The sequence below is a fragment of the Taurulus bubalis genome (assembly GCF_910589615.1).
Source record: "Taurulus bubalis genome assembly, chromosome: 18".
Lineage (NCBI taxonomy): Eukaryota > Metazoa > Chordata > Actinopteri > Perciformes > Cottidae > Taurulus > Taurulus bubalis.
The window spans coordinates 11,899,886-11,918,319 of NC_136606.1; the positions used below are offsets into that span (position 1 = coordinate 11,899,886).

At 42.6% G+C, this 18,434-nt stretch overlaps 1 protein-coding gene across 1 annotated transcript in view; it reads left to right on the plus strand.

The window, feature by feature from the left end:
* Positions 1-1,099: 1,099 nt before the first annotated feature.
* The window catches only part of pola1 (polymerase (DNA directed), alpha 1), a gene marked incomplete at its 3' end in the record, with an annotated part of 53,311 nt that continues 35,976 nt past the window's right edge, over positions 1,100-18,434 (plus strand). The window contains exons 1-26 of the mRNA XM_079233875.1: positions 1,100-1,147; positions 1,705-1,832; positions 2,464-2,560; positions 2,639-2,716; positions 2,843-2,955; positions 3,064-3,126; positions 3,461-3,562; positions 3,671-3,824; positions 3,921-4,086; positions 4,290-4,462; positions 4,586-4,698; positions 4,948-5,061; positions 5,156-5,230; positions 5,332-5,470; positions 5,588-5,742; positions 5,844-5,928; positions 6,080-6,141; positions 6,458-6,547; positions 6,649-6,765; positions 6,851-7,026; positions 7,274-7,403; positions 8,080-8,199; positions 8,277-8,358; positions 8,436-8,569; positions 8,803-8,952; positions 9,175-9,297. Coding sequence (XP_079090001.1) covers positions 1,108-1,147; positions 1,705-1,832; positions 2,464-2,560; positions 2,639-2,716; positions 2,843-2,955; positions 3,064-3,126; positions 3,461-3,562; positions 3,671-3,824; positions 3,921-4,086; positions 4,290-4,462; positions 4,586-4,698; positions 4,948-5,061; positions 5,156-5,230; positions 5,332-5,470; positions 5,588-5,742; positions 5,844-5,928; positions 6,080-6,141; positions 6,458-6,547; positions 6,649-6,765; positions 6,851-7,026; positions 7,274-7,403; positions 8,080-8,199; positions 8,277-8,358; positions 8,436-8,569; positions 8,803-8,952; positions 9,175-9,297 — 2,979 coding nt within the window. The 5' untranslated portion in view covers positions 1,100-1,107. The remainder of the gene's footprint in view (positions 1,148-1,704; positions 1,833-2,463; positions 2,561-2,638; positions 2,717-2,842; positions 2,956-3,063; positions 3,127-3,460; positions 3,563-3,670; positions 3,825-3,920; positions 4,087-4,289; positions 4,463-4,585; positions 4,699-4,947; positions 5,062-5,155; positions 5,231-5,331; positions 5,471-5,587; positions 5,743-5,843; positions 5,929-6,079; positions 6,142-6,457; positions 6,548-6,648; positions 6,766-6,850; positions 7,027-7,273; positions 7,404-8,079; positions 8,200-8,276; positions 8,359-8,435; positions 8,570-8,802; positions 8,953-9,174; positions 9,298-18,434) is intronic.

An 18,434-nucleotide genomic window follows, 5' to 3' on the forward strand; every position in this document is an offset into this window, starting at 1 on the left:
CCTTACAGTAACATGCGGCCATTGCGCTGTACATTTACGAACCCTCTTTCTACTGGAGGCGACGCCAGCGGAGCCCTTACGCGCACAATCTGCCACTAATAGCCTAATTTAAAATAAAAAAAATAACTATGTGTGTTTTATAAAACAGAAATAATAAAACAGTAAAAAATAAAGGGCAACAACAAATGTTAACCCATCTAGATAATTCATACTGTACACAAATGTATTAGCAGTTGACAACACACACTTTTTGTTTTGCCACTGAAGTCACCATATTGATAAAGTGGCTGTGAACCCACCACACTGTAGGCTAGTGTAAAATAGGCTCTGGGGATGAAGGACAAAACACGCTTTGTGTTTTCATTGTTGGACGCACTCTGTCTCTGTGGCCCCAATCTGGGACAGGACCCCATTGTGCCCTACAAAGTCCCGTCTGGTCGCCATGGGAACGAGCTTCATCGGGAAACACAGGGATGGCCATTGACTTGCAAAAAGAGGGAGACTAAAAATAACCTAATCCTATAATTTGAGGACACGGTTGTAATAGTATTGCCTATAAAATGACAAAAAAAAACAATACTCAGGACAATTATATTGATGGAAAAGGTACCTTTAATTATCTCTCTGTTGCGTCTGATATGTATGCATATATCTATGGGCTTTACATGTATTGCAAATATTAATTTGCAAGGACTTTGAGAAAAGTTATGGTTGACCTTTATAAAATGTGTGATATATTGGCTATTAATGAGGGCATTTAAAAGTAGAGTAGTCTCCCGAATAATGAATGAGTTCATTACCATTTAAGTCAGATAAATGTATTTAAAAGTATTTAGAGTAAACATGAATAAGTCGTGTACTTCTTGTGGTGCAGATCCTGTGGAGTAAAACGATCATATTGAACAACACCGCCCCCGTGCGGACACAGTGGACACAGCGCTTCGTTTCATTGGCTGACACGCTGACAGTGACGCGACGTCACTTCCTGCATATGACTTTCCCCGGGAATCTGATTTGGCGCGGACTGTCCGGTTGTTGTGTTGACCCGCCGCCGTCGTGTCGAGCAGCTGTCACTGAGCAAAACGTCGGAGGCCAAACGTTAAAGTCATGGCGCCAGTATCAAACCCAGAGAAAGACGCGGACGCCGGTGAGTTTTTATTTTATATTATTTCACGCTGCTCGCTAGCCGACTGCAGCGGGACTTGCACAGGGAAAGTAAAGAAGTTAGCTAACACGTTAGCTAGCTTACTATTATTCTACAGCAAGGGGCACGCTTAGGCCATTGATACTGTGAGTGTATTTAATGCAATAACTAGTTAAACTAACAATTTCCCACATGAGTAGTGTGTATAAGGCTTACAAGAGGATAACAGACATGGCGGATGTGAGCTAACTTTAACTTTGGTTCGCTGTTGTCATTTTCAGAGCTCACTTTGTCTCCACTGCAGCTTCACTGGCGCTGTGTTTAAGATATAGTCATGAACGAATCCTCGTATTAATGACAGTAAAATAAGTCACCAGAGGGCCACTAAGTAGTGCTTTCGTGTTCAAAGAGCAGAGGTCGGAGACACTTGTTGCGTGTCCGCCAAAGACTCCTCTGCAATCGTGACAGTATTGCAGGGTTAGTTTATAAGCCTCTGCAAGAGAGACGGTCACGTTCATACCTGCTTCTGCGTCGCCATGTCGATGCGTCCCTCTCCTCAGGCGATGGAGGCGATCCCTGCGGTCTGGCAAGGTCTCGCTCCAAGCGGGAGAAGCGAGAGAAGGTGGGAAGGAAGTCTGCACTGGAGCAGCTTAAGAAAGCCAAGCTGGGGGAGAAGATCAAATATGAGGTGAGGAACCCAAGTGTAGTGCAGAGACGTATAAATAACCGTGGATAATACACAAGCAGTTTGTAATTATTTGCATTGAACTCAACTCAGTGTGTGGGACCGGTTCATGTTTTGTTTTGTTCTCCTAATGATACAGCGAGAGCCTCATCACTTCACTTGTTAGACTCCATTAGCAAAGTTTGTACTGACAACATCTCTGTGCCTGGAAGAGTTTAGTTTATTGATAAAGTCTATACTTTTCATATTATTTGAATGTATTTTTAAAATGATATCCAATTTCATTCAAGTATGAGCTGTTTTGATCAAATATTTTCAACCATGAAGAGCCGTCACCTGTTTTAGAGCAAAAAATACGAGTTGATTATCCTATAATTAATTGACAACAATTTTTCATGATCATTCTTCTGGTCATTATTTTCTATTTTTGGAAATGTTACACAGTAAATTATTGATAAATTGAAAGAATAATCACTAGATGAAATGATACTAAAAATAATCAGCCCTGTGTTTTAACTGTAGTATGTTTGTATATTATATTTATTTATACATACTGTATAGTATTTATGCAATATTTTATACTCAGGAATCCTTGTTCTATAGTTTATAGTCAACCCGTGTTTGTCTTTTCCAGGTGGAGGAGTTTACGAGTGTGTATGAGGAGGTGGACGAGCAGCAGTACTCGAAGATGGTGCGAGACAGACAAGAGGATGACTGGATCATTGATGATGGTGAGTCTCCGGCTGTATCCACTGTGGGAATATGTGTGATGGTGAGGTCGAAAGTTAAAGTTTGTCTTTGCTTCTCAGATGGAACTGGATATGTGGAGGATGGAAGAGAGATCTTTGACGATGATTTGGACGATGATGTAGTTGAAAGCAAAAAAGGTAAACATTCATACAGTAATGCATTGTAACAGTTTGTGTATTGTTGTGTATAGTAAATGGTTTTGTACAAAGAGTGATTTTTTTTTTTTTTCTTCTTCAGCGAATATGTTTTGTTTGTGTTTGCAGGGAAAGGTACTAAAGGAGCAGACTCAAAGAAAAATGTGAAGAAATCTGCTGTAGCGAAGCCCAACACCATCAAGAGCCTCTTCATGAACAGTAATGTCAAGAGGCCTGCTGAGGTGCGTTTCTGCTAACTGCTCTGTGCGGATTTTAACTTAAAATAAAAGAGATGTTCTACACCATTTCCTGCTCTTGCCTTGACCATAAGCATACTTTTGTCACCTCAGAAAGACGTGGACCTGTCCAAAGACGACCTATTAGGAGACATCTTGCAGGACTTGCACTCTGAGGTTGGTTCCATAGATGGACAATGCAGAACGTCAACAATGTTTCCCACAAATGACCCGATGGTTCCTGCTCATTGACATTTAGGCCTTTAGCTGATGTGTAATGAGTGAGCAAGTCATGTTTTTCAAAGGGATGAATGAATGACAGGGACAAAGTGGTGTTAAAATAATCATACCTCTGACCATTCAGTCATTTTGCAGTCAGTTAATATGGTTTTGGCTAGTTTCTTACTCATTGGTCTTAATAGCCAACTTCTCCACCTCTTCCCTGTCCATCCCTAATTGAAGAGGTTGTGATATTTGTTTTTAAAATTTCTTTTCCCCTCTGTTTTCCCAGAAAACGACTCTTCTGACTCCTCCCTCAGTGGTCACTCTGAAGAAAAAGAAGTCTCTTGGATCACCCATGAATCCCTTTTCGATCAAACCTCAGATGTCAAAGGTATCCCTTAAACTGCCATGTCATTGGAAGTGTATGGAAACTACTTCACTTGCCAAATCACACAGTTCAATAATGGTACACTATTGTATGTCCCTTCTGTAATACCAGGAGTTGCCCTCAGCTAGTGGGTCTAAGGCCAAAGTTATCAGGCCACCACCTTCTGACCCGGCCCCCAGGTCATCAGCCCGCCTCCCTTCCTCTGCACCGGCTCCTCCTGTAGAGAAGCAGAAGGCGAAAGTGGAGAAGCTGGATGAAGAGCAAGGTGAGAAACAGTGATACAGCTCTGCTAGCCTTTTGCCCATTTTCTTGCTTTGAGCAACAATAATGAACTTGCCTTTTAATGGAAATGTGTTCTCAGTTAATGACACTCTGGCGTTTGATGGGGTGGACTTTGATGAGCCGATGGAGGTCGGGCTTGAGGAGGAGACGCCTGCACTTAAAGATAATGCGGAGCCTTCACATAAAGCAGCAACGGCGGCAGTTAAAGTGGAGCCCAAAGCAGAGCCGCAGGACCCGGTCTTTTTGTAAGTCTTTTATCTGCTTTTTTTTTTGCTTCTACTTTTGAAAGAAATAGTGTTTTTCTTTTTTTCTTTAAAAATGTTCTAGCTCAATCTTAAAATGCTGTACATACTTTAAATATGCTGAGCTAACATGTAAGGACCTCAAACATGTTTCTACAAAGGCGAAACACAAGCTTCCGTTGTAGCATCTTCCTTTCTCGGTCCAGGTCCAGCAGGATCGGAAGCTCGTGGGGACAAGAGGAGGACGATGGACTCAGCGAGGCTCCAGCAGAAATACAGGTTGACTCCAGCCAACTCCCGCTGGTGGAGGGAGCTGAAGGGGAGCAGGTTTTCCGTTTCTATTGGTTGGATGCCTTTGAAGAACCCTACAGCCAACCAGGTAAGGCATATTCCTTCCCTTGAGTGAATATACACTGTATAGTGGATGCCTATATCATGTTACTCCATAATCCAAAGATCCTGTTCAGATTTGTCGAGCACTTCCTTTTCATCTTTCGCCTAGGTGTGGTGTACTTGTTTGGGAGAGTGTGGATTGAGTCTGCAAAGTCTCATGTCAGCTGCTGTGTCACTGTCAAGAACATTGAGAGGACCATGTACTTCTTGCCTCGCGAATATGTAAGTTTCCTGCTCTGTTGCATTACTGCTAGTATAACATGGAAACAACTGGGTTTCTTCCCCTTTATACTTTTTGTTGAAAACCTCAGTGAGCTCAATGAATCATCACTTTTAGTACAAGATATTTGCTCTAATGACTGACGAGAGGTCGGGTTACATGTTGAGATTCAGTCGCCATCAGTTTTCCAGTTCACTTCACACATATTTTTGGGGGAATTCTTTCAATTGTTTGTCTGTTTCCATGAACAGAAAGTGAACACCAAGACCGAGGAGGTGACGGACACTCCCGTAGGAATGATGGACGTCTACCAGGAGTTTAACGAACTCTCCGAGAAGTTCAGGATCATGAAGTTCAAGTCTAAGGTCGGTGCTAACTTTAGTTATGCACTGTGCAGCATGACTGTCATTTTTTGGCAGATTTACCACGTTTGTAACTGGTGCTTGTTTTTCTCTGCAGAAAGTGGAGAAGAGCTACGCTTTTGAGATTCCTGATGTCTCCACTCAGTGCGAGTACCTGGAAGTCAGATATTCTGTGAGTGGATGTGCACACCTTTCTAGATTTTATGTAGAAGTGGTCCAGGCCGGTATGATTTAAAAAAAAGTGGGTCTAAGTGGTAAATATTGGTTTTGCAGGCCGAGTACCCTGCGCTGCCTTCAGGCCTTAAGGGGGCGACCTTTTCCCACATTTTTGGATCCAACACTTCCAGCCTGGAGCACTTCCTCCTCAGCAGGAAGATTAAAGGGCCTTGCTGGCTGGACATCAAGACACCACGTAAGGAGGATTTTGAATAACTGATTTAACATCTTTCATTTAGTTTAACTTGATCTTTATGTGAACAATGCATTTAATGTTTGAAAATTCATATGTACCCACTTTGTCTGTGTTTAGAGCTGATCAGCCAGCCGGTCAGCTGGTGTAAAGTGGAGGCTCTAGCCCTGAGGAGTGACCTGGTCACTGTGGTCAGAGACCTGTCCCCTCCGCCCATCACCGTCATGTCCATCAGCCTCAAGACGATCCAGAACCCCAAGACGCACCACAACGAGGTCAGAATGAATAGGATGAGTTTGTGTTATTTCATGGTGTGCTCGGACAAACTGAGGTCCGTTATGAGCAAGGACCTGATGATGTAATTGTTCCACTGCAGATTGTGTCCCTGGCTGCTCTAGTCCACTACCAGTTCCATGTGGATAAAGCTCCACCTCAACCTCCATACCAGACCCATTTTTGTGGTAAGTTAATTAAACTCTCATTATTAATTGTTTTCATTGTGCTGCACATGTGCAATAGAATTTCAAAGCTCAATTGACAAATAGAAATATGAGAGAAAGGTAAAATGCTAAACGTTTTGGAACAGTTGTTATATTCTTTTTGTCTTTGCAGTGGTCAGTAAACCAGCTGACTGTATCTTCCCCTACGACTTCAAAGATGCTGTGAGGAAAAGGGTGAGTGGCCAATAGGAGCTCAGCTTGGTGGAAGAAACAGAAAGTTTGTTTCATAATTTTCAGAAAGATCAGTGGTTTGCATATTTACAGGTGTAGCGGGCATAGAAAATTGAGAGCAAGGGACTACGAACAATATCGTAAACTTTATTCATGTGGCACTTCGATAAAATCATTTCCTACAGCACTTCACAGAATGGTAGTGGTTTAATTTATACAAAAGGTAGATTCCATTTAAATTGATGCAGAATATATTTCCCTCTCTGTTTTCTTCACTGTATTTGACCAAAAGACTGACACGTCTGCCCTCTTCTGTTAGAACGGTAAAGTGGAGATAGCTGCTACAGAGCGGACTCTGCTTGGCTTCTTCCTGGCCAAGATGCACAAAATCGACCCTGATGTGCTGGTGGTGAGTAGGACATGTTTGCATAGAGTAATTGCATACAATTTCAGATGAAGGTGCAGCGTTTCGTCGTGGTAAAAATGAGTATGCTTATTCTTTTCCTGCAGGGTCACGACATCTTTGGTTTTGACCTGGAGGTGATTCTGCAGAGGATCAATGTGTGCAAGGTTCCCCACTGGTCTAAGATTGGACGCCTCAGGAGGTCCAATATGCCCAAGCTAGGGGTAAGAAGAAGAAAAATCTCGAGCGAAATATATTTGTTATTTTGATAGCATATTGTACGTCACTATATGCTGTTGTATGCGGCAGGGTCGCGGTGCCTTTGCAGAGAAGAGCGCAACCTCCGGCCGTCTGGTGTGCGACGTGGAGATGTCGGCCAAGGAGCTGATTCGCTGTAAAAGTTATCATCTGACTGAACTGGCGACACAGGTGTTGAAGATGGAGAGAGTCACAGTCTCTCAGGAAAACATCAAGAATCTCTACAGGTTTGTATGCCCTCGACAGGAAAGATGACATAAAATCTGAAAAAAAACATTGTTTTTTTAAATTGAGCTTCTGCATTTATGCAGGAACAGAAAACGATAACTCAACATATTAACTTAACATCACAGTCACTCGCTTGATCTGTTCTATGTAAAGTGTTATTAAACAATGAGTATATTTTGCCATACCTCCACAGGGACCCAAGAAACTGTGTATCCTAAAATATGTATGTGTGTGTGTTCGTATCAGTGACTCTCCTCACCTGCTCTACCTGCTGGAGTTGACATGGACAGACGCCAAGCTCATCCTCCAGATCATGTGTGAGCTCAACGTGTTGCCACTGGCGCTGCAGATCACCAACATCGCTGGCAACGTCATGGTAACACTTTCTTTATCATCATTAAACCGCTACCTACAGCTTAAAAAATAAATAAAATAAACAAACATTAAATGTCACAACAAAGCTGTCGTTGAAAGGTGTTACTGAGCTCAAACGGGAAACGCAAATTGCAATTAAAACTGCAGCCACTTCACATAATGCTGAATGTCATATTAACATCCAAATAACTGACACTTAAAATGCATCTGGCTCTCTGAAAAAAGAAATGTACACACAACCAACATTATTTACAAAGCAATTTAAACTCATTTCAACAGAAACCGGGTTGGACAATCATTGAGGTTTTTGAATTCTTGGCAGCAATTCTTCTCGCTTGTTGCACAGCTCAAAATACAGAAAATTGAAGTCCGTAACAAAACAGTTTACAGACAAAAGTGAGGCTTGCTTCTCCTGTGAATGGGGAAAAAAAAGATTTTAATAAGTCTTGATCAAAGTTTAAAGCCGGCGTATAATGATTAGTCTGTTTCAGTACACACTAACATACAATACAGTGGGGTAAGGTTGTGTTTTACATACAGATACCATCACCCCTCAGCCTTGCTTCAGGTCAGCTCAAGTTAAATGCAACCTCTGTTTTTTTTTTTTTACTCTTTTGGTTATGTTATTTGCATCCTGCTTCGGTCCAACCTCATCTCTTCCTGCTTTGTCTCTGCAGTCTCGTACTCTGATGGGCGGTCGCGCTGAGAGGAACGAGTTCCTGTTGCTTCATGCCTTCCACGACAAAAACTACATCGTCCCCGACAAACCCTCCTTCAAAAAGACCCAGCTGGAAACGGTAAAGCCACAACACAGCTTATTCTTTAGCAATCATGTCATGTGGCACGTTTCATGCTAATTTTCTCTTGGTCCAAGGTCGAGGGAGAGGACGCAGGGAAAGGCAAGTGGAAGAAGAAGGCAGCCTATGCTGGAGGTCTGGTGCTGGACCCTAAAGTTGGTAAGTCTGTGTTCTTAGTTTAAAGTCTTGTTTTCTGTCAGTCCACATGTTTCTATAACCTTCTTTTCTCTCTGCAGGTTTCTACGACAAGTTTGTGCTGCTGCTTGACTTCAACAGCCTGTATCCCTCAATCATCCAAGAGTTCAACATCTGCTTCACCACTGTCCAGAGGGAGGCTTACAACAAAGAGAAGAAGAAGAAGAATAATGAGGTGTTTTTTTATGTTTATTGTAGAAACTGGTGTGTTTTGGACACGTCACAACAATGATTTATTAATAAATTATCTAAAACTATTTACAGTAACAGACATGCTTTATAGATTGAGCCCGATGTTCCTGGTTCAGAGGTGTAAAGCAACACACATCATCGTCCCGAGCCTGACCTTTTGTTTCCAACCAGAGAAAACATCCCGCTAACTTCCAACTCTTGTGTCCATGGTGGCAGGAGGATTGGTCAGAGGAGATTCCCGAAATTCCAGATACAAACCTGGAGATGGGAATCTTGCCCAAAGAAATCAGGAAACTGGTCGAGCGGCGTAAACAGGTCAAACAGCTGATGAAACAGCAAGACATCAACCCAGACCTCTACCTGCAGGTACACGCACACACACACACACACACACACTTGCATACCGAAACACACTGACGCCACAAACCACACATGGTGAAGGACATCTGTGGCCTTGCACTTCCCTGTGATGTTTCTGTCGTCGACCATTTCTGCTTACCTATGAGACAACTTCTTAACCTCGGAGTTTCAAGGACAATTCTAACTCTGTGCATCTGTTTGGTCTAATTTGAGTCGTCTGTCCTTCAGTACGACATTCGTCAGAAGGCCCTGAAGCTGACTGCCAACAGTATGTACGGCTGCCTGGGATTCAGCTTCAGTCGCTTCTACGCCAAGCCACTCGCTGCGCTGGTCACACACAAAGGTCGAGAGGTGAGTCAACCCCCACGCTGCACAGTAATGACTCTGGAGCCTTTTTGGACGCTCAAAGTTTTAGGTGTTGCATCTCTGATAGCCAGTACATATCCAAATGTACTGAATGGAAATTAGTTCATGGATAAACTGAAGGTGTACATGTATTACAGGGTACAATTAAAGCAGGCAAAACACACTCAACACTGATTCAATAATGAGCATATCCTTGAGTCATTTTGAGATTTAGAATCTGGTCAATAGAAGAAAATAAGAAATGCTTCCATTTTAATCCACAAGAGGGCACTGGTACATCAGATTTCCCATCGCGCACCACTCCTTCCTCTATTCCCCTTTTTTCTGACTTCTTCCTCATCTTCTGTTTCTGTTTTTGGATTTTTACAAAATGATCTCTTCCTCCCTCACCCTGTGCCCTTCCCTGTTTCAAATATGATCATTCTCTCAAGTTCATTTTGTCAGGATAAAAGACCTGTTGTGATATCAATAGCTCTGTGTAAGTATTTTCCAGTAACAAAATGCAACAGGCACACACACAGCGCTCACAATCTCTGCATGCAAAGTATCGTTGTGTAATGACTTCTTTCAACACACACAAATGGAACAAAATAGACATGTACGGTCAATAAATTGGCACACAGAGGCATGTGTCCTGCATAACACAAACGGCTAAATCTGGTATCGTAACTGAACACCACACACACACACACACACACACACACTCGCTCCCTCTCCCACCATGTCTGTCATAGTGCTCATGTTCATTTAATGAGCTCCAACAGTACACATCCTCAGCAGAGGCGTCAAGCTTTGCCTCAGGGGAGTCCTTCATTAAGATCCCCTTACACACTCATTGTGTTCTCTAATAGAGGGCATGGCAGTAACTGTGCGTGCGTGTGTGTGTGTGTGTGTGTGTGTGTGTGTGTGTGTTATTTTGTCAGTCCGTTTGTGCCTCCAGTCACGCTCGTTGTTCAGCTGACAGCGCTACTTTGTAAAAGGTGCACATTTGATTCTCTGGTCCAGGTAGGAGTTTCGCACCTTGCAGACTTCCTGCTTGTATCTTTGTTAACAGCCAGAGGCGGATGGGTTAATCACATTTTTACCTCGTTCCGGCTTTATGTAACCCAGGACGTGGCACCACAAAGTCGGCTGCATCCACATTATCTGAAATGGTGACAGTGCTGCATTTTGCAAGTTGCATGCAGGCTTCTCAGATGGTTAATTCAAGTCTGCATTCCTAATAGTTAAAGAGCCTTGAATAATATAAGCATGTTGTAATTGTAAATGGATTTGGTTTAGTAGTATTATTAAAACTTCGACATAAATAACACAACATTTACTCAAAAGGCTCTTGTAGAATTATTGAAGTGTTTTCTGTAGCAAAATGGTGTCAGTTTAGGTTTGTTTCATGTATAATTGGTTTCCATTCACTTACCCTACAGTTAGGGCTGTCAACGTCTGTCAATGGAATAATATCGTGATGAAATCATATCAATATCATGATATACCATTATGTAGTCTAAATTGATGATAAAAAGTGCATACTGACTCAATTTTCTCAGAAAGTTCTTAATTACATGAGAAAATGCTCTCTTTTCATTTGTCAAGTTTTTAATTCACTGAGTATACAATAACAATTGACTTTCATATAAACTATTTAGTTATTGAATGAACAGAAAACCTTTTTATATTGTGATATATATTTTTGTTGAGATATGACAGCAGGATAGAAGAATTTGCCCACCCAAGCCTCTAATGGTGGAGCCAAGGCGACCCTCTGTTGTGGTCTTATACACAACTGTCTCTTCGTAGCTGACTGCAAACCGGCAGGCGGGCCTCCTTATCATACTGGATACGGTGAGAAAAATGATTCTGTTGATCTTAGACGATCTTCAGCAGGTGTTTTGGGGGCTGCTGCCATCGTGTATAACTCACAGAGCCACACACTTCTCCCACTCAGTCTTGTGCCTCGGTTTGAGATGCTGGAATTAATTAGTCGTGGTGCTTTTAGTCGCCGCAAACTTTACTGTGAACTTCGGGAGCTCGGGGGGAAGTGGCTGTAATTACCCAAGTTAAAGTGAAAATGTATTTTTATTCTTTGAACTTATGCACGGCTGCATGTAAACAGGATTATAAGTGGAATATTCATTCTTGTTTGCCATGTAAAGCTTAGTAGGAATATTGTCTTTTTTGGAATAAAAGCAAATATTGAATATATAAAGCTGAATATTTAGAGCAGACATACATTAGGGGTGGGAATCACCAGAGGAACACCGATTCGATTTTATCATGATACTTGGGTCCCGATTCGATACTATCACGATACTGCGATATATTGAGGATTGCGATTTATTCCCTTTTTTCCACCGCAAATTGTCCCCAAAGGAAAACTTTGTCAACATATTGTATCTAAGAAGATACCGTTTTCAGTCTGTTCATCTCACTTCAATAATTTTTATTGCAGCAAAATGTGATTGTCAAGTAGACAAACTGACCAACCTTGTCATAAATGTTGTACCTGACAAACTGAATTACAGTTACTGTATTACAGTCTACAGAGTTGCGTCATTTGAGCTGGACGCAAGGAGAGGGGGAGGGGCTTATCTCTGTACAAGCAGTTTTCATTTCCGCCATTCACCATGGAAATAACCACTCTGCTTTAGATTTGTTGTGGAAATCCCAAAAACGTCGGAACATCAAACGCCCTTGTGTTTGGGTTTATAATATTATTATATTATATTATTCGTACACAGCTCAGTGGATTTCATGCGAGGAAATGCGTCTGACACTACTAGAGGACCCGTAGCCAGTTTGATTTATGCTTCTTTTGTTTACCTTATTTGACCAGCGGCATGTCGTGCATGTTGTCCCGTGTTTCATGTAACAGCTGTGCGAGCAGCGGCGCTACGAGTGACAGGAAGTCCAGACGTTTGATTTAAACGCTGCCGGCGCATTTCTAATTTCTTTCTCCGATGTCTCAATGTTTGTTTTGACTAACTTTCTACCATCACACTGACCCGGGACCTCCGCTGACCTCACCAGACAACAACACAGCACCATCTAGTGAACTGAAAAAGCAATAGATTTAATTTTTCGAGGACCAAAAGATTTTTCTAATTTATATAATAAAATATCGATTCTTGGCTTCCGTGTATCGATACAATATCGGCGCGCAAAATATCGCGATACTATGCTGTATCGTTTTTTTTTTATTTGTTTTTTTACCCCTAATATACATAGTCACTAACGGCAGCAGTTACATCACACACAAGTAACATAACACAGTCAATTACATCCAGTCAGAAAAACATGATGAAAAGATATGATATAAGATTCAGTGAGCAACTTTAGTCTCAATACTTATGCCCTCAGGCACTCTCACCTGTTTCCGTTTACATACCAACTTCTGGCCAGGAGTAACAGCTTTTGTGTTGACTTATATTCTAATAGTGTTTAATAGATTTATTTAAGTTCAAGTAGTTTCAAATCATGTAAAGCTCTTGAAACCTGCTGATGGCATACTTTGCCTCCAGACAGTATAATGAGGGGACAGTCAACTAATTAGATTGGGTTTTATTAGGGCTTAACTTCATTTGTGCATTGAATGCAGTAGAGAGTGAAATGACAAATTGGAGAGACGCGCATCAAAAGGTCACCAGTCGGATCTGAATGGACCTCAACCTGCTGAGGTAGCAGGAGATCCAACTTTGCACAATCTTAGTGTTTTGTTTACTTTGTATCCATGATCCGAGACACGCATCTATTTATACTGCCGGAGCACGTCATCAACAACCAGGGTGTCCCACTGTAAATGAGATTCTGTGAATAATGTTTAGGATAATTAAGTACACTCCAAAATCTATATTTAGACATTTATTCATTGGCTATTCAGTTCAAAATCTTTGATTTCTTGATATGATCCGGTTGGTCAAACTGGACTTTCATTCGATTTGAGTACTCGTGATCAACTATCCAACCCTCCTAATTATTTTGTTATCTGGATTGACCATGCTACAGTTAAGAAAGCTTCTATAAAACTGCAGTGTTTGGGCCATTGGACTCTGACCCGACGAATACTGGCTGACTCCGGAAAAGGAGCCGAGGGCAGTTTGCTTCAGGCAACAGTTTAATACCCGTAAGCCAAGTAGTTCGTGGCAGTTTCCGACTGCAGCGAGCCAGAAAGGCCGGCTGGCATTTAGTTTCGAGTGTATTTGTGGGTACTGCCGTTTGCACCCCGGCCCCTCATTTTATCGTCACATTTGCACTTTACTTTCATATCAAGATTTAGGAGGCTTTTTATTTTTGTAATTGTAACACGTACACAGACCACGGCTCTGTCCGCAGTGTAAATCCACCCCTCACCGCGCTCCCTTCATCTGTTTGGACGAGTGTGCGGGCGAATGTGCATGTGTCCTGTGTATTTATTGATTGGCTTAGTGCTCATCTTTCTCTCACTCTCGTTTTAAATTGAGGCCTAACCCCCCTGTGGCAGGATGGGTCAGTCGGGGGGCCACAGTGGTTTCTCAGCCCCGGGAGGGTGCAGACGAGGGGGATGACAGACCCATGGCGGTGGCTCTTCTGATCAGACTTGCTAAGTTAAGACGGGAAAGCCCCCACTTAGCTCTCCTCCCGACTCTTGTATGTGCTTCTTCAGTATGTCTCGTATCCATCCGTGTGCGTTGACGTACATGTGTCAATGCGTGTGCGCGCACAAGTGCTACTGGCCGAACTCTGCCCTTTGTCGGGGGACCATTTGTTGTGGCCCTGCTCTGTCCTGGTATGTGTGTGGGTATTAAGGGGGGGATGATGGGTATTAAGAGGAAGGTGAAGGTTTAGGATTACACCGCCACAGATTGATGTCCCCCTCAACCCCTCAGTGTTATTTTGGGTTCTTTTGTATGTTCGCCAGAGAACAGTTGGGTGCAGAGAAACCGAGATGTGGAACACTGGCAACTTACACGCATGTGGTTATAATAGGCTGATAAATGCATTTGTCATACCAGGAAGACTTTTATTGTCTGCCGACCACTGGCTGGTGTATCCCTGACTTCAACTGACAGTTTCACTTTACAGATGGAGAAAACTAAATGCAGAAAAAAAATTAGGCTTTTCTACACAAGCTCTTGCAGATCAGAGATCAGTTGCAGGAAAGGCCTCTGCAGCATTTGGCTGGCTGTAGGTGTTAATTTTCGATGCTTGTGTTAATGTCGCTAGTCATAGCAAATGGAGAAGTGTGTTAGCAGTCAAGGGCGCAACACAAGTTGTTTTGCCTGCAGTGTCTTTATAAATGTAAGTAAGAACACATTTAAATTGGTAGTTTTTCCACACTTCGTAAACCGTGTGTGTGTGTGTGTGTGTGTGTGTGTGTGTGTGTGTGTGTCCTCCTAATCGAGCGACGTTAACAACAGAGGCCGGTTGAAGCCGTTGATTGTGGTGGAACGCAGATTGGTTTGACATTTGACCCTTTTGCCAGCAAATCTGACAACCATTAGCAGGTGTGTGTGTGTCTCAGGATGGAGGATGACTCGCGAAAGCCATTCTGCTGTAATTGAGTCTCTGTCCTTGTGTTTAAAAACAGCCTGACAGGAGCTCGTAGTTCACATTTTTGGATGGCATGCAGAGTGAGGGCTGGAAGCGGGCTTGAGTAACGGAGCCGAGGGTGTGGAGAGGTCAAAGTTTGGTTTAGGTTAAACTTATATGTGCACTTGTGTGTGTGTGTGAGGGTGCTTGTAATTAAGTCTAAGTAAATAGTGTTGCTTCTGGTGTCTCCCATTCAAATTCTGTATCATTCCTCTAGTCTCAGGAATCACAAATAATTTCCCCGAATTAGACGCAGGAATACCTAGTGTGTGTGTCAGTTGATGGAGTGGGAGTGAATATTGTTGTCCCCATTTCTTTCATTCAGGGTCTCAATCGCCTCTACTGTCTCAGATTCACATGGATCATTTTTACATTTCCCCGAATTAGAGTGTGTGTGTGTGTGGGTCAGTGCTCACGTCTGGGGAAATGAGGGCTGCATGTTTCCATGGGCCCGTAGTCCGTAGAGCTGGCTTTACTCCTGATAGGAGTGGACTTAACAAATAGTCACATGGGAGCTGTACTGCTATTTTGGCTTCATTAGCGTGACAGTGGACAGGACAAGGTTTCAGAATCCAAACTGCGACTTTAGTAACACCTGCTAATGAGGCCGCGTGAGACCGGGCTAATGGCGGGGATTATAATTCATTACGGATTGATCCCACATATGGTGTCTTTGTCAAGGCCACTGATGGAGCTGTAAATGAGAGGATGATTAGTACATGATATTAGCTGACTTGACAACGAGGTGATACATTTGTTCCTTCTATTAAATCCTTAACATTCCCTGATTAATGACGTGAACTTGATCTTTTTATCTACTTTTCTGTTTTTGTTGACCTTGAGTTTAGGGGAAGTCCGAAAGTTGTAACTCACACAGCTGATTGGTTTGGCCACTTGGGTGCAGTGGAAACAAGTTGCGAACAAGACATTGACGCATCCCCTTCTGTTTTAAGTTGAAATGACGAACAGTGGCTTATGTACTCATCCAGCATTTACAGGACATCTTTCCTTTGGATGTTTGGTGCTAAAGAAGTCAGCGAAAGGGAATCAAATCACATTGTCTTTTGTCATTGTTATAAAGCATATACTTATTAATAATAGACACTTTAAATTGCACAATGAAAAAAGTAATTTGATCTTCCTGAACCACCTTTTGCCTGTTATCCGAAATATCACGTTTTATATGAGCTCATTGACTACCTGCACATATATAATTTACTTGCCTGGCAACATTTGAAGAATTAATTGGTTATTACTTTGACTGCCACGGATCAAGTGACGCATCAGGATGTGTCCTGTTTAGCTATCAAAGTACCGCGTTTTTAATTGACCAGACAGCAGGAGGATTGTTGTCATTGTCGAGTTATTTTCGATGAACGGCTGCAGACAAAGCTTTACAACAGCTTGACCCTCCCAGTAGCAGACATGAGAACACGGCAATGGCATCTGCCAGGACAGGTGTGTGTGTGTGTGTGTGTCTGTCTGTCTGTCTGTCTGTCTGTCTGTCTGTGTGGGTCTCCTTGCATTCATGCATTCTTGCATGCAAGTAAAAATCATTTCAGCGAAAGAAGGATGTTCATTCTCTGGCTGTATATGGAGGTGTGTGCACATGAGCGCTCACAGTAGCAGAAGAGATACTACGAATCTTTTATGCATTTGTGTGTGAGAGATTGTGTTAGTGAAAGAGGGGGTGTGTGTGTGTGTGCGTGTGCGTGTGCGTGCGTGTGCGTGCGTGTGCGTGCGTGTGCGTGCGTGTGCGTGCGTACACACATACTCGTGCCCCCCCCCGGCCCCCCCCTAGCTCTGACAGTGGTGTGTTCCTCCACAGGTGCTATTTCAGTCGGCCGACTGTCATCCCAAAATGCTTTTCAGCTGAGTGCTTTTCAAAACAATCGTCACTGGTGCCCCAGGCTCTTTTTACAAGGGTCCTCTGCCGCACTGAGGTTTAACATGCTGCTTCTGATCTCCTGATCAGTGGGGTTTTTGTGGGTGGTGATACGTACGTGTGTATGTGTGTGTGTATCTCTGTATTATCTTTATTGCTTCCCTTCAATCTGTAAACCATTTGTCACTCACCCAGTGCAGATCAGTTAAGACCCATACTCTTATTTAAAATGACAGCCTGGCAAAAGACAAAAGATATTTTGATGAGGAGGCGGGGGAAGTGGAACGAAATACATGCGAGCGACATCACAACAAGACACATAAATCCCTTCTAGATAAGGCCAGCAAATGGCTGAGCAACAGCTGGGGGGGAAAGCCAGATATCACAACAAGGCTGAACCTTTCTCAATTAGCATGACAGGGTGCAATATCGCACAGCTAATGGGTACAAGTGGTACAGACGAGCAGGTGCACATGCAAAGACATGAGACGTTGTTAAAAACACCAAATTAAAAGGGATTGCAAGCTGGGGAAAGTCAGATACTGGGCATGTGCAGATTTCACGGTGAGATATTAGGACTACGTGTATTTAAATTTAGATGGTGTTAAATGTAAAAATATATAAACCCAATCCATATCACGCTTTCCAGCTTATTTCTGTTCTGAAAACTCGGGTTCATCTGGCTGCACCAGTCAGCTGGACCAGGTTTGTCATTTATCATGAACCTGTGCTCCTGCAGTTGTCTCCCTCGTTCCTTTCATGGCAGCTTTGAGTGTTACAGACTACAGTAGCGCCACTTAACCCAACTACATCTTTTAGCAACATTGGCAGGGTCAGACGCCATGAAGTCTGTGTCCTCAAGTCTCAAGCCAGATTGTTGGGTACATTAGGTTTTAAAAATGGGGAGTACAAAGTGAAAATGTCACCTGTACGCTGTGAAAGTCAGTGTTGAAATACTGCGGGAACACTTGAACTCTCATGTACGTCTGTCAGGTCCAAAATTATAGCTACAGGCTGCAGGAGCTCAAAGCTGCAAGTGGCCGGTTTATCTAAAATGTGTTTTTATGTCTGTTGAGTTTAGTGGGACTGCAATTCTTAGGAGTATTACTTTGTAAGTTAGAAGGCACGGAAATATCATGATGGAGGATGTCAGACCTTGTGACGTCATGTTTACTGTTTTCTTGGTTCCTTTTGTAAAAACAAAGGTTAGTGTGAACATGAACCGGACCTGAACTAAAAGGCAGCAGTGTGTAACTTTTCCCTTCTGTCCGAACCAAATGAACAGAACTGCAGGTGTGAAAGTGCCCTAATTGTTGGCATTTAAAAAAAAAATGCAATTAGTTAACAAATTAAACCTAAATAAAACGTACGTCCAAGTCCACGTTGTCGTTTTGTATGAGTTTAATCATTTGTTGTTGCGGAACAATTAAGAAATACACTTCACGCACAATTGAGTTGTATTTCTCTTTAACTCACTAGTTGAAGGTCACATGTTTTACTTAATGTGCTAGTATACGATTTGTTGTTAACTTGTTTCATGTGGATCTTTCCGCTACCTTTGCAAAAGCCTTTGCTCGCTCCCGATCTGGGTCGTCTGAATGTGTTTACCCGTGAATGTCAGGATATAGGTGCAATGAAATTTCAGTTTCTGCTGATTTAACTCTGGAGATCCGAG